The sequence below is a fragment of the Papilio xuthus genome, unplaced genomic scaffold (genome assembly GCF_000836235.2).
Source record: "Papilio xuthus unplaced genomic scaffold, Pxut_1.1 DF825946.1, whole genome shotgun sequence".
Taxonomy (NCBI): domain Eukaryota; kingdom Metazoa; phylum Arthropoda; class Insecta; order Lepidoptera; family Papilionidae; genus Papilio; species Papilio xuthus.
In genome coordinates this window covers 1,541,276-1,556,717 of record NW_013532703.1, presented here as the reverse complement: position 1 = coordinate 1,556,717, position 15,442 = coordinate 1,541,276, and the positions used below count along the sequence as shown (strand labels likewise).

Genomic DNA, 15,442 nt, shown 5'->3' with positions numbered 1-15,442 from the left:
AAAAGGAACAAAGTTCATCATGTTTATAACCAAGAAACAACTTTCCGAAAATGAGGGGGATGGTTTTTTGTGGTGACTGAAGATTCACCGTTGTGGGGACATTTCAAACATTCAAAGTACATGTTAACAAGTTGTTCTTCTAAAAATACACGGTATATGTAAAGGCGAGGGTACACTGTTACTTTTATTGTAACATAAATAACGGTAGCAAATCTCGTGGGCCGTGGTCTCGTATGTTTCTCATAAAGCTTGGTTTACACGTAAGTACAATGATAAAATATTTCTGACGAAGAACAAATGCTACGACAATCATATATTAAAAAGCTCAATAAGCCCAAATGATGAAGGACACCCAATTAAATTGTAGTTACCTCGTGGTAATAAATGCGTACTGTAATAACTTTTAGGTATCTTTACAGTCTAGGCAATGTAACTTTCGATTATCGTTATCGTTATGAGAATTAACAAAATTTGTCAAAATGTATAGAATAAATACTTTCATACATTTTTAACTTTTCGATTAGCAACATCTCTTATCAAATGTTGCTTTGTTTCTAATATCTGCTCTGATTACTAATTTAATTTGAACCGTTTTCTATATCCCTACGATAATCTGCTAAAGATTACGAATTAAAAGGCACTTCAGTCCACACAATCACTAATTGATTTAACATTTGGTTTGGAAAGTTATTCAATGGGTTACTATTTTTAAAGTTACCCAATCTTTGTTACAAACTTAAGACGGTTACTATAAAACTTGAGTAATTCTAAATGTGTGTACACCCCTTTATAATTATTTCAGTCGTGAACTGGCGAAGCGTCGGACGATGAAATTTACTTATTAGCTTAACGCATCCTCCGCACTTAGGCATCCTGCTTCGTAAGTACACATTAGTTAGGCAGGACTTTATTCGCAATATTGTTTTTATGCACGAGATTGCCGTTTGAAAATGCACCTTAAATTCTTGTGCATATTTAACAAAAAATTCTGCATATAGAAATTTCGCATGAGAATTTTTTTTTAATGAAAACATATTATAACATAAATAAAATTTAATTTTCAGTCGTAATATCATATAAATTTACAATCAAATTCTAACGATACTTGTAAAAAAAATAATATGATTTGAGGACACAAATATTCGCTGAAAGCAACAATTTGGATCTCAGCCAAAATCAAAGGATCGACGACCGATGTCTTTTTGTCCTTTTATTGATGAAACGAAATAGAAATGCAATGCTAGCAATAGACGGCAGGACTATGTCTACAAAAAGGAAACAAGTCTATCGGGAACATAAGACGCATAATGTCTTAATTTATCCACATTCCTTAACGTCGGGGATTAATGTTTATATCGCAAATACATTTGCGGTTTACTAACTGAAATACCAACGACCGCGTGTAAGTAGAGAATGTAACCGCCAGATTATTATACTTTAAAGACTAGTTTATTTATAGAAATAAAATAACCACACTCTTGGGTCTACAGAAGAACACTTTATAAGCACACAAGACGCAATAGCAAAGCATAATAATAACCTTACTGTGCCAATAAAGTTAGAGATTAAATTATATTATAAAAAAAGGTTTTGTTAGCCCAAATAGAGTTAAAAAGAAAAGTAATCAAGTACTCAAGAAACGTATAAGATTAATAAATATTACGTTTAAATCAAGAACCGTAACCACACATCACTTATTCCCGCCATTCAAAATATTTTTTTAAATCACTCCAAAAAAACACAAATTTTTACAAACTGCCAGAAACATCGCGTTTTTTTTAAAAAGCAAATAGACAGGCGCGCGATTCATACGTCCAATCGTAACTTACTGTACTCGTGAAAACTTTGTCGGTAAATGACGACCAAATAGTAATGCAAATAAAATAAATATAGACACATTTAATTAAGATTCAAGGTGTGTTCATCTCCAAATATGATCGACTTATGCTGCTAGAATTTATGACGTGACAACGAAAACGGCACGATGGATAAATGATCGCAGTTTGACATATTTTCTTCAAATGCATTCGAAGCACGGATTTTTATACTCAATGATATTTATGAGTTAGTATATCTCATTGATTGGTTTCCATTGCGGAAACATTCATACAAAAATATATTGTCGTCCCTTTCATTCCACTTGAAGAAAACTGAGACAGTACTATGGTTTCGTGTGTGTTTTGGCAGATAATGCTCACGAAGGATTACGAATCTTATTTTACTTCAATTCAAATCAAAGAATCTTGTGAAAGAGCTACACATAATATATAAAAAATCTCGTAAAGGTAGACATCAAACTGCGTATTACACATGACCTTCATAAAGCACAAAGAAACATGTATTTATGCGTGCATTTAATGCTAGGTTGATTTTACAAACGCATAAGAAGTATATTTAAAATACAAAGACGCTTGAACAAAACTTTAAAAAGCAATGTTTTAAATTGTAGGCAAATTAGTTTAGAAACTCTTATATTTAATAATTCTGTTTATCGAGAATTTTTATAATTTCAAAGTATCAAGATGAACAAAATTCTGTATAATCCAACAAAGCGTGTCTCGGGAAATTGTTAATCTTCTGCCCAATTGTCCTTAATGACAAGTCACTGGCAACTTGGTACATTTTTCTTCCAAGTAACACCATTGGACCATTTCAAGTATGTATAATGCGCATAGCATTTATGTATGTCTGTTTTATAAATCAAGTTCGTTAAGAATGGCGTAAAAGATTTCGACATTTACCCGCAAAAAAAAAAACTATTATTTATACATTTCTGTAAGACTCCATGAAATTATTATAGATACAAGAAGTCTTCAAATCGTACAGTAAAAGCGTATTACGTAAAATATACCATGAACAATTAAAACCTAATAATTGACACCATTTAACAAGAGCCAATAAAATCGGTGCAATCCAACAACAAAAAAACAATTTATCTTGTATTGAATTTTAAGTAGGATGTAAACTTCAATCTTACTAATATTATAAACGCGAATGTATGTATGGATGTTAATCAGAAGAAATTGGTTCCTGATATTTAGCATACATGTAGAAGACAGTGATCCAGGCCATATAGCCTAGGTGTTATTAAGTTATTTTTCATTCTGCGGAGACAGAATCGTGGGCAGATGTGAGGAGACAATAAATTTATAGAATGGCATTATCTTCCCCTAAACTAAATATCTTAGTACAGTTGCCAACCTGCTTGCCAAGTAGGTCACCTATAGAGTTTATTTGTATTAGTCCAATTCAAAAGTTTTCCTGGTAAGCAATACTTGCATACCAAGACTGTGAAGAACTCTTAGACTATAATTTATAGTGTAAGAGACAGTAAAAATTTATCTCTAACCAGTTTTATCACAATTTATTAAATCGAATATAATATTACCATCCAAAAAACTAAAAAGAAAAACGTAAAATAGATATATAAACTACTATGAATTGATGGTGGAAATAGATAAATCAAAAACTACTTGTCAGTTTTTCTGTTCCCCTATCCCATCAGTAGATCTACTTTTCCTATATAAACAGCTGGCGATGGTCTTGAGAGTACATACATGTTTTGGATTAATCATCATTCCTTGCAATATAATGATCAATTGATTAGTCAATATGTTACCATATTTAATAATCATGAACTAGTTTATCAATAGTTCTCTTATATGCAACTTATAGATAATCCTAAATAGTTCAACACAGGTAATTATTAAGGAATTCCGCAACACGATATCTTTGTTAAGACAAAGACTTATAGAGCATAGTATTTTTACAAGGAATGCTAATTTGCAGTATGAGTTGTTTGTGGGCAATTTTTTATATCTCAAGGTGGCAAAAGAGTGTGCAACCAACTGAATTTGCCCAAATAGCAAAGCGACCACTGCCAATGTTGACAAGATGTAGGAGAGGTGACAAAACCATTTAACCTCCCCTCCTTTCCTTATAAGAAAATGGTGGGACAAGAAAGGGCATAAAATTAAACCTCCAGCATGCACACTCATCAGACAAATGTGGAATATGTTCCACTTCATGCCTGTTTTTTGTATAGTTGTGATGCAACAGTCAACCCGGTCTTCAATTTAAGTATAATTTGTGCAACATATTATGATGTTATTGATTCTACCATCGCTTATGATTTTCTTATTGATTGTTGAACTTTGTCATAAAACTGTAGAGGTATAGTTAAATAATATCAGTTTTTCAAGGGTATAAAATAGACATAACAGAGTAGGTATTAGAGTGGTGCAGGAATTTAACTGTAATTATTTGAAATCTGTCCTAATACATTGAAATTTCTCATCTTCAAGTTGGATCTAAGCTACTAAGAATAATATAATCTGTGTTATCTTCACATTTTAACAATTGTTTAAAGAAAGAAGTATGTAGTAATTTTTTTTTAATATAAATTTATCTATAGATATATAATCGATGAAGTTTTTTTAAATATAAGCACATAAATAATTTACAGGAAGCATAGCGACATTAACTTCTTGAAAATGTATATTTTTAAATTACAATTAATAAGAACATAATAATCATCGTTTTTCTTGGTATATTTCGATGCAACAATAACAGCATTTAGGTACACTGAAATTTAAAAAAAAATAATAAAACAACTCACCTGTAGCACACCGGAAAATATTTGAATCTTTTTGTTTGAAACCTTGCATACACTTGTATTTTAAGTTTTAAGTAAACCGAAAATATATATTCAAATTGTGTGTTATAAATCACAATTTGTTCACAATAAACAATGCATTTGAATAGAAAAGAAAAACAAACTCTCGCACTTGGTTCAACTCTTCTCTATCTCAAAGAGCAGCCGCCTGGAGCAGCCGATTGATTGATTTGTTTTGAGTTTTGACTCTGTGGTTTTAACTTTTACTGGAGACAGATCATATTCAAGTTTTGATAGGGCAATTCTTTAATATAAAAAAAATACAAAAATAATTAAAACATCCCTAAAAGAAAAAGGAATTTAATTGATAATTTTAACAGATTTTAACAATAATTCACTTTACTGTATTAAAATGCTGAATAGCTTAGAACTTATTTTGATATGACAACATTAATACTGTTTAAAACTTGAGGTCGTGATGTTGTTAACTTTAATCTGATTTGATTAACAAGAGTTAATTTGAATTTTAAATATATTCCGTTTTCTTAACATTCTCACGAAGTCTAGAAAATTATGGTAAAGAATCTTTGAATTATGTAGCTAAAATTATTACTATCTTGAGTTGCCACTACCATAAAATCTGTATAAAATTGGTTAAGCGACGTAAGGCTACCAAAAATATATTTAATTGATTCGAATAATTGTTGCACATTTTTTTTTAATATTTATTAATATGGTTGGTTTAAAAATAGTCTTCTAAAAATTAAGAATACAATTGCATATGTAATAAATATTTTATTTAAAGTCATTACAACATTTTATTTTGTGTTGATATTTATTCAAATAAAATTAATACAATTGTTTTGTGATGCTGTAAATATTGAATGATTTAATCAACACTGATGCATGTTAAATTTATGTCAAGTAATAATATACCAGCAAACTTAAACCTTAAACCAAATCTTTTATCAATAAAAAAAAACATATTTTTATATTTTTCCAATGAATAAAATTAAAAACTATCATTATGATTGGTATAGTCTAAAATATATTTTTTGTACACACACAAAATAAATCATTTGTAAAAAAAATAAACAAAAACATGATTCATTTGGAATACTGTTATGTTTAAGTTTTATCTGTCACATACAGAGACGATAATTGGTCAGTAAGGGAGACTTTTTAATATAGATATATAATATAATAAGAGTGACAATCTAAGGTCTCTGAATAAGACAGTATTTAAATCTTAATACATTTATTGTACATTTAAAACTGTTTACTTCTGCATTATATTATTAAATATAATTACCACAATGTTTTGTGACAATTAATTTTTTTATTATTATTTTTAATAATTTTATGACCTGGTAACAAAGACCTTTAAGTCATGTCTTATTTGGAAAATGTTCATTATTTTGGATTCACTACACTTCACTTTACTAAAATTCGTCGTTTAAATGTGACAATTAAAATCTACTCATGCAATAGATAATGTAACAAAACATAGACATAGACAAGAAAATGTCTTAACCCACAACAATATGACATTACAAGTTTTTGTTTTTAATTCATTTATGTAGTAAATTACAGTCTATAATTATATAGATGCATTTTTCAATTTATAAATAAATTGAGACTTGATTAAAAACGACAAGAATGAAGATATTTGTTTTAAATTCCGTAATAATTTAGTTTTATCAACAGAGGCTTCACCCTTAACTTAGGGTAGGCTCCGAGCCCCTCGATGGGGACGTATAGTGAGCTGATGATGATGAACAGAGGCTTGACAGGATTGACATTTATCGACCTACACTCGATTAAAATCTATAAAATATACGAATTTAATGCGTTTTTCCATTGTTATTTAACATTTCTCATGACGCCTTTTACGTGTACAATTATTACTCGAACTATTGGGCAGGTTTTTTCTGCCCCCAGTACAACTGACACGAGAGAGATAAAGAGTTTCAACACGTTGAATGCTCAGCATGTTTACTTCAAACGTAAGGGTCCATTACAACCATTCGTAGTTAAATAGATACATGGGTTTCTTCAATCAGCATAAGAGGTCTCCAACAGCCCTCGCGCCGCACTCGCTCGCCCAGTACACACCCCCACAGCTGCTTATCAGACCCCAAACGTACGGCGTGAAGAATTCCTCCGGTCTCTCCTCTTCTACATAACGGAATTTCAAATCTGGGAATTTCTGAAATACATAAAATGTACCATAAAAATACCAATGCCAGATATTTATAAAAAAAATAGCTTATTTACCGTGGGTTTTTGAGACCTAACACTCTATATAATACATATCGTCATCCCCATCGGGGATTTTGGTCTCAGAAGTAGACCGTTAGTAAAGCAAATGAAAGAAATAATAATTTGTTAAATACAATTTTACTAGCTATATTAATTATTCATTTTTTAATTGTGATTACATATGTCTTTGATATAAAAATTTTTGTTTAAGCCATTATTGTCATTACAAGTTTGACTTGCGCACTAAATGCTGTCAAACAGTCTGTGTATTTAAAGAGAGAGAGAATAAGGGTATCTCTGGGTTGACACTTTGTACCTTTAGCCTGTCACTGGACCATTGCTCTGCGCCCTTCTTGATGCACTGCAGGACTTCAGTGACGCCGAGGTCACCGCCCGCACCCTCCTGCACCCGCTGGAGACGCGTCGAGAAATATCCTATCACCTACAAACAAAATATTATTATAATATTATATATGCGAATGTTTACATCGAAGGATGTGTTAGAAGGTATCTACAGAGCGGCTGCATGGATCTTGCTGAAATTTGGCATCAATTTAAAACATAGTCTGAAATACATAGGCTACTAATTAATTTTTTTTTAATTCCTCATGAAGGGGCTACTAATATTAGTGCTAGTAATATTTTAAGATGTATGGATAGATAGATATTAGTTATAAGGTATATCTGTAACGGCTCAATGTATTGCAATGTTCTATATCTTTACTAAATTTCATCTTAATCCATATCTTTCCAGAGATATACATTATTCTTAGTGACGGGGAGGAGGGGGATCTTTCAAAGATACCCAACCTACGGGGAGGGGGACAGGGTTATGTGGGATTTGACCCACGAAATCCCTCTCAAAACTCGAGTACAATAGTGGAGGGTTCCGGGATCTGCAAAGAATGCTTTGGAAATTCTAGACATACCTTGTAACAAACATCTATCCATACAATAAATCGCATATATATTAGTAGGATAAAATAAAATTATAATATCAATGATAATGACCATCTCAATGTTCTGTGCGATGTGATGATGATGCTGATGATGCTGGTGGTTGAAGAGGTGTCGCTTGTGCAGCAGCGCGTACACCAGGTTCAGGTTGGAGGGCAGCTGGTGTGTCAGACATGAGTTGATGATCTCCAGCAGCATCCGGATTACCTCGTCCAGTACTGCTATATGGTCCATCTGTACAACGTTAACATTTGATTTTTTTTTGTAATCTAACTAAAAATCTGTCAATTTTTTTTAATATTTTCACTTTTTTAACACGTTAGCTGCCAGAATGATTTTTCGAAAAACGAAAAATTTTTTTTTTAATTTTCTCCGAAATCATTTGAAAACACCTAAAAATATAGTAATACCTTATTTACATTGCTCATATACTTATTATTTACATATGAATAGAAGTATGGCTTGTCGGACATATAGTCCGACATGACAGCTAACGTGTTAACTTATATTTATCATAAAAATTATGTACAATACATAAATCTACTTACAACCTCTTCAGTTTTTTCTTCTGCATGATGTGGCAATTCTAAAGTATTTATATCTCCACCTAAAATAACAAAATGGCGTCATATATTTATTTTTTTATGATAAACAAATCAAATATTAAAAATACTTACCTTCTATTTCACTACACAGTCTTGATCTTCTTTTCGTTAATGTTTCAAATAATGATACTATTCTTTGGGCAACATATGGATGTAGATTTCTGAATTCACCTGCAAACAAATTTTTAAATCAAGCAAGCCACCCCTGTCTTTAGATTCATCTACTTTAAACAGACAGGAGAGATGTACAGGGTAAAGATTCCCCTCCCCTTCCCACGACTTTACAAGGAATTACTTCCACTTGACACTTGTCTTATAAAGTATTTGTTTAGCAAATAGCTATGTAGTGAAACTAGCTGTTGCCCGCGACTCTGTCCGTGCGGAATTAAAAAAAGCCTAGTAGCCTATGTGTGCGTCCAGAGTATGTTCTACATCTATGCCAAATTAGAGCGAGATCCTTACAGCCTTGGAGATACCTACTAAAAAATTTCAATCCATACATCTAAACATTAGTATTTATAATATTATTATAGTAAAATGTATAAACTTACAGCTCATATTAGCGATGGCAGCCAGACAATTAGTATGCAGATACTTGTCTCTGACGCGCGCCATGTTGTACTGCAGCGCGCGGACCACCACCAGCACCATCAGACCTCCTAATGATATTTCTGATATCGACCGCTCTGTATACCATGTTAGATTCTTCAACATCTGTAAATAACACATTACTATTTAACGCCTGTTACCCGGAAGGGTAGACAGAGACGTCAGAAATTTTTAGCGTCAGTGGCTTAGGAGTTAAACACTTGATTTGCAATCTGCATGTCCTGGGTTCGAATCCCGCCATGTACCAATATGTTTTTCGATTTACGTATGTACATTTATTCGATATTCTTACGGGGAAGGAAAATATCGTATTACAGCCTTTATATATCTGAGAAGAAATTCAAAGATATATGTGAAGTCAATCCGCAGCGTGCCAGCGTTGACTATGGCCTTCAAATAACTTAGGCTAAGCTCCGAGCCCCTCAGTGGGGTCGTATATACGATATAGGATGCATGGGTAGGGAAAATATTTTCTTTCTGTGCATCCTCTCCTCCGTCGATTAAAGATAGGCAACGCATATGCAATTACGGACGAATTTCAGTGATTTCAGGTGGCTGCTCGCTGGTTTGCCACCTTATGATATATAAAATCCGTGTAATCCGAACAGTCAACTTACAATAAGATGTACATTCTTGATAAGAGAGTCGTCTTCAGTAAGAATAAGCAGGACTATGAGAGACATGTAGATGTGATGAGAATTGCTGTCAGGAGCGTTGTACAACACTTGCAGGATGGGCACTATCTGAAACATTGTATAAACCGCTTATTACAACATATCGGTTACAACGACCACAATCTGTAGGATTCCAACTGAACTATAATTGCTGTATAAAAATATAATTTTAGTTTATTAAAAAAAAATAACAGGATAGGAAGGAGAAGTGGATCAGACGAGGCAGGTGACGTATTAGTACCTTGAAACATCCATCCATCCATCCAGACATTAGTATTTATAATTGTAAGATATACTTACTAGGTCTTCAATATTAGCGACTGTGGTGATGTGTCGCTTGTATGCCTTGCATGAGTGCAGCATCAGGTACAGCAGCAGTGTGGAGTGCTCGCACCCCGCAGTCGCACTCAACGCCTTGTGTAACTGAAATATCATACAACACTAGCAGATGCCCCTGACTTGCCGCAGAATTTAAAATAAAAACATCTAGATATATAGCCCTTATTAACAGTAATTGTTTAAATCACTTTAGTAGTTTCCGAGTTAATTTAATGCAAACAAACAAATCTGCCATCTTTTTAATATTGTACTGAATAAAATACAAACGACATCAGTAAAAAGTTCTTAAATTAAAGGTATCTAGATTAAGCTTTAACATTCAAAATATCTATTTGGTTTCGTATGCTATATAAAAACAAACATTTTTGTCTTGTTTTTCAAAGAGAATGAAACATAATTTTACATATACCTGTTATTTAAACATAGATAATTCCAATAATGATAAATAAAAACGTAATAAAATACTAAAGAAGAGATAAAGAGAGAAAGAGATCTCGAAAGTGAGATGCATGTATGCGAAGATACGAATGTAGAAGCAAGACAGGTGACCGGACCGCACCAAGTTGTCCGTGGTCTCTGTCTACCCCTCTGGGTGATACGCGTGAGTTATATTGTATATATTACCGCTGCCATATCTATCCGAGGTGGTGTGACTTGAGCACCGCCGCTAGAATCGCGCTGTGGTGTCGTTGTTGAAGTTTCTGCAACAAATATTACTTTGAAAAGTGAATCTTTATCGAAAAGTTTTTTTTTTGTTTTTTAACCGCAGCCAATTTTTTTCCGCTGGTTCTTAATTTTCTTTTCTAACCATAGAAAAAAATCATGTGATATGCACAAGCTATTCTAGGATTCCCTTATGTTTTACTAGCCGATGCCCGCGACTCCGTTCACGCGGAATTAGAAAAAAAAACTCAATTGGTATATGAATATGCTGTTTGTTCCTTCAGATTATGTTCTACATCTATACTAAATTTCACCGAGATCCATGCAGGCGGTCTGGAGATACCTTCTAACAAAGATCCATCCATACATTTAAACATTCGCAAAATATTATTAGTAAGTAATATTACGAAAAATGTATCTTTCTATTTGTCCGCTTAAAACTCTGAATACGGCAGTATCCTGACCTGCAGTATCCTCACAGCATAGTAATGCGTTCCTGTACAAATTGTCCTGCGTCATACAGTGGTTGGCCAGCGCCAGCAGCAGCAGACAGGACTGGTTGGCGACTCCATGCTCGCGCCGCAATCGATCCAGTAACTCGCGCCGGTCCAGTGCTGGCTGGCTGTAGATAGTCTGACGCACGCCTCCGCCTAGACGTAGCATGCTCCAGAGACCAGCTGGAATACGTATGTACGTATCCTTTATAAAATTGTTTGTCACAAAAGAAACAATCCAAATAGAAAGATTAGTAATTCTGACTAGTTCAAAAGTTTTCGAGCAAGACAATAGGGAGAAAAAATGATAGTTTGTAAATTATTTTTAACAGAAAAATTACTATTCCCATCTGTTGATGCATTCCGGCATCTTATTACTTCCAGTACAGACAATAATTTTTTTTATATCGCTGGAATGACATATAAAACTTTGACAGATGACAGCTGACTTTTGAAGTTTATGAAACCTAATTAGAGTTTGCAGTTTTTCTCATTGATTGAATACTTACATGCTAAATTAACTAGAAGACTATCTCCAGTCCCTGTGCCAAACATGTTGGGTGGAGCGGGCGCCATGTTGGATAAGTTCACTAGTAAAGTCTTCACTAGCAATGGCGCGTGCATGCCGTAACGACCTTGAAAAAGCGTTCTGTAATAAGAAATACATTTTATAAATCAATCTTACGTACATTATCATAAGGCACATTTTTATAATTTATTCCGTGTTTCATATATTTTTTCAATTAATTTCATAATTACTAATTTCTATTTATATTTGAAAGTAATGATAGAAGGAATAGTAGATTTTAATTGTTTACTGCATTTTGTCTTTAAAAACATGGGATAGTTTACTAACCGTGGATTTCTGAGATCAAAATCCTCGTTTAAACAGAAATTTTTGTCTCGGAAACCCACGGTTAGCCATTGAAGTACTGACTGACACTACAGGACAGATTAAATGACACTTCAAACTACAGGATTAGGCTTTTTAAGCTTGACAATAGAGTTATATTTTACCTGTATATAAGTGAGGTCTCCACAAGCCGTGTTTGTCCATGGACTCCGGCAAACATATACACTGACATCAGCACTAAAAGTGTATTTATACACTCCAAATGTAAGTAATATGTATTATCCCTGTAATAAATAAAAAACACATTATTCTAAATTAAAAAAAAAAACTAAATCCCTTTTCCACTAGTGCGACTTATCCCACAAATCTCAAGCACTATTGAAATTTCGACTGAGCCAGGATTCCATTGATAATTTTTCAATAACGCTAGTGAAAAAGAGGTTTAATATATCATGTATCCATTAGTATGTGTTGTAACTTACGTGACAGGAACATCAATTATAATTCCAATAAGGGCATCTACCAACATTTCAACTCGGCTCTCGCTGACCGTCAACTTGGGTGAGGCGGGGGCTTCAGGAGCGTGGGTCGGTGTTGATGTAGGTGGGGTTGGTGATTCTGGAGTCTCCGGGCCTGGTTGCCCGGGTGGCTGGAATATACAATATCCTATTAGGAGCTTGTTGGTTTAAAATAAATACATACATAGACAAACAGCACACTTTCCAATTTAACATGAAAACTTTCAAATATTGTCAGAAAAAACTTTTTCTCACACAGCAATGTACCATTTGCAAAGTACCACAATGGATGATCTTATTACTTACATATATTATAAAATGCGAATGTTTAGATGGATGGATGGATGTTTGTTAGAAGGTATCTCCAGAATGGCTTAATAGATCTCGACGTAATTAGGCAAGAATGTAGATCATAATCTGGAAGCCCACAAAGGCTGCTAATTAAGTTTTTTTTTAATTTTACATTGGTAAAGTCGAGGGCAACAGCTAGTATTATATAAGAAAACTTACCGGTGTACCAGTATCCCCAACATCTACGGGACCATTGGCTGCGCGTACTGCATTAACATCCAGATGTCTACACAGCTCATACTCTGGTACTATTTCAACAAGGTATTTGCTCACCGCACGTATCACAAACAATGCATTGAATGTCTGCCATGCTAGCATTACACTAAAATAACGTAATAATTGGTAATTCTGTGAACTTTCACTATCAAAACACTTGTATAAAAATATTGTTAAAAAAGAACTCGTGAATTCAATTTAGTATTGACATTATTCCTATTCTTTTTTTTAAATTTTACAGCAGTGGAAGTATAAAGTCTGGTGAAATAAGACATTAACAATGTTGATTTTATTGTTATGTTTACTGCCAAAATACTTATATGAAAAACATATTATCACTGCTTATTCAGAAAGATAAAAAAAAAAATTACTTATTGTTGCTTCTATACTGTTAAATTAATAATATAAGCTGGATAAGCAAGAAACTTTTAATAGCAAGAGTCATTATCCAGTCCAGAGGGACAGTGTTCATAAGCGAGAAAATTGAGTTAGAGAGAAATCTCTATAAGCGAGAAAAATAACACAGTTCTTTTGACTCCAGTTTATCCGGTAACTGTACTTTGTTGTATTTTCAATAATGTTTTATCATCATCATCGTCATCAGCTCACTATATATCCCTACCTAGGGGCTTGGAGCCTACCCTAAATCATGTTTTATATGACTTGCTAATTATATCAAACTGTTGTACATTCGATAACATTAACTGGAAACATATTAAATTTCAACCTTTTTTTCTCTATCTAAAACCTTGATAATATTTTTTAATATAAGTTTTTATGTTTTCTGTTATCTCAGACATGGGTTTTCATGTTAAAATTTAATTGCTTTTGATTGATAATGATATTTCATAATAATAACAAAACACAAAATGACATTTTTTATCATGGAATTCCTCAGTTTGTTTTTACATATATTTTAATTAAATGTACAATTAAATATGATTGACTTGAATATTGAAGTGTGTTCACACATGTTAGTATGTTATAGAGTGAATGTGGACAACTACAAAGGTAGAGGAAGACCAAAAGTATGGATGGATTATGTGAAATAGAATAAACGTAAGAAGGGAGTGAATATGATGGCTTATAGAGATGTATGGAAGAGTAGTACATACTGTGCCGACCCTCTGTAGGGACAAGAACAGGTTGATGATGATGCTGGTATGGTATTTAAACTTACTTGTCACTATTAGGTGCTGCCAATAGTTCAGTGGCTCTTGTGATAAAAACCTGAACTAGAGAGCCCAAGTTCCCAGTCTGTAAATTGTTTTGTAAGAACTTCTGTAAGAGAGCCTCTGTGCTTGAGTCAAATATCAGTTGCTCATCCCTGCAAAAGTATTTATAATAATAATTTAAAATAATGAATTAATATTTAACATAAAAAAAAACAATCCAACTGGCATTTGAGGCACAAAAAGTTAGTTTAAAATTTGACTTTGACAATTTAAATATTGTTAAGAAATTAAAGTAAGGAACTTACGTATTATTTGGCAACTGAATGTTAAAAGCCAACAACTGATTCCAAAATGGATCATTTGGGCAGATAATTTCGGAAGAGCAAAATCGGGCAAGCAGTTCATTTGATGATATGTCTGAATATCGGCTTATAGCCACTCCCATTGTTTATCTGAAATTAAAGATTAAAAGATTTTTAGAACAACAAAAGGCTTTGAAAAACACAGGAAATGGCCAAATGTCAAAGGTGAATCTTATTAATTGGATTTGATGGGTATTTCTCATCTCGTATTCCATTAGGAATATTATTTTGGAATTTTGACGAGTATCATTGCTGAATGTTATTTAATTTAAATGGTAGAATCCTTCGGGCACCGGTTATTATAGTTCCGAATAAAAATTGAACAATTAATTATTAGTATTAAATAATATTCATGGTATAGTCGTAATGAATATATTAAGGTAATGGACCAGAGAATGTCTGTTAATACCAAGTTACGATAATTTGCCGTTAAATTGAGTAAATTATCATGTACCAGGATTTTTAAGAAAAAAATGAAAAGCAGAGGTAAACATTGCAACAGTTCTAGTGATTTTCACACATGCTACCAAACTTACCGTTTATTTGTTATTGAAATGGAATGTATAAATGATAAAATAGACTAATTAGATTGTGTTTTTTTTGTTAAATTGTTTGTCTCAGCCACGAAATCATTGTCGATTTGTCAGATGTCAACCTATTGATAATTGACAAATGATTGTCAAATCTAGCATAGTTGCCAGTTGCCAATCATATTTCCATATTAGGAAAATTCTTGTTGTAAAACTGAA

The 15,442-nt window shown here is 32.9% G+C and overlaps 2 protein-coding genes across 2 annotated transcripts in view; both read right to left on the bottom strand.

Annotated features, from left to right (window-relative positions):
• The window catches only part of vlc (disks large-associated protein 2), a 29,939-nt gene extending 25,100 nt beyond the window's left edge, over nt 1–4,839 (bottom strand). Inside the window, exon 1 of the mRNA XM_013321189.1 lies at nt 4,619–4,839. Coding sequence (XP_013176643.1) covers nt 4,619–4,667 — 49 coding nt within the window. The 5' untranslated portion in view covers nt 4,668–4,839. The remainder of the gene's footprint in view (nt 1–4,618) is intronic.
• A 1,292-nt stretch (nt 4,840–6,131) lies between these two features.
• Nucleotides 6,132–15,350, bottom strand: LOC106124810 (dymeclin). Its single transcript, XM_013321781.1, has 17 exons — nt 15,230–15,350; nt 14,637–14,783; nt 14,337–14,483; nt 13,100–13,262; nt 12,554–12,720; nt 12,236–12,355; nt 11,728–11,867; nt 11,189–11,401; nt 10,686–10,762; nt 10,023–10,145; nt 9,666–9,791; nt 8,991–9,153; nt 8,512–8,610; nt 8,383–8,441; nt 7,889–8,068; nt 7,194–7,319; nt 6,132–6,824 (listed from the first exon to the last, which is right to left on the bottom strand). Exons 2-17 carry the CDS (start codon nt 14,774–14,776, stop codon nt 6,675–6,677), a joined length of 2,193 nt encoding a protein of 730 aa, XP_013177235.1. The 5' UTR covers nt 14,777–14,783; nt 15,230–15,350; the 3' UTR covers nt 6,132–6,674.
• Between the last annotated feature and the right edge of the window lie 92 nt (nt 15,351–15,442).

Coding starts and splice junctions, on each gene's coding strand:
- LOC106124810 (XM_013321781.1), bottom strand. CDS start 14,776: ATGGGAGTGGCTATAAGCCGATATTCAGACATATCATCAAATGAACTG. Junction 8,442..8,511: donor ACTGTGTAGTGAAATAGAAG/GTAAGTATTTTT, acceptor TTGTTATTTTAG/GTGGAGATATAAATACTTTA. Junction 8,069..8,382: donor AAGAAAAAACTGAAGAGGTT/GTAAGTAGATTT, acceptor AACGTTGTACAG/ATGGACCATATAGCAGTACT.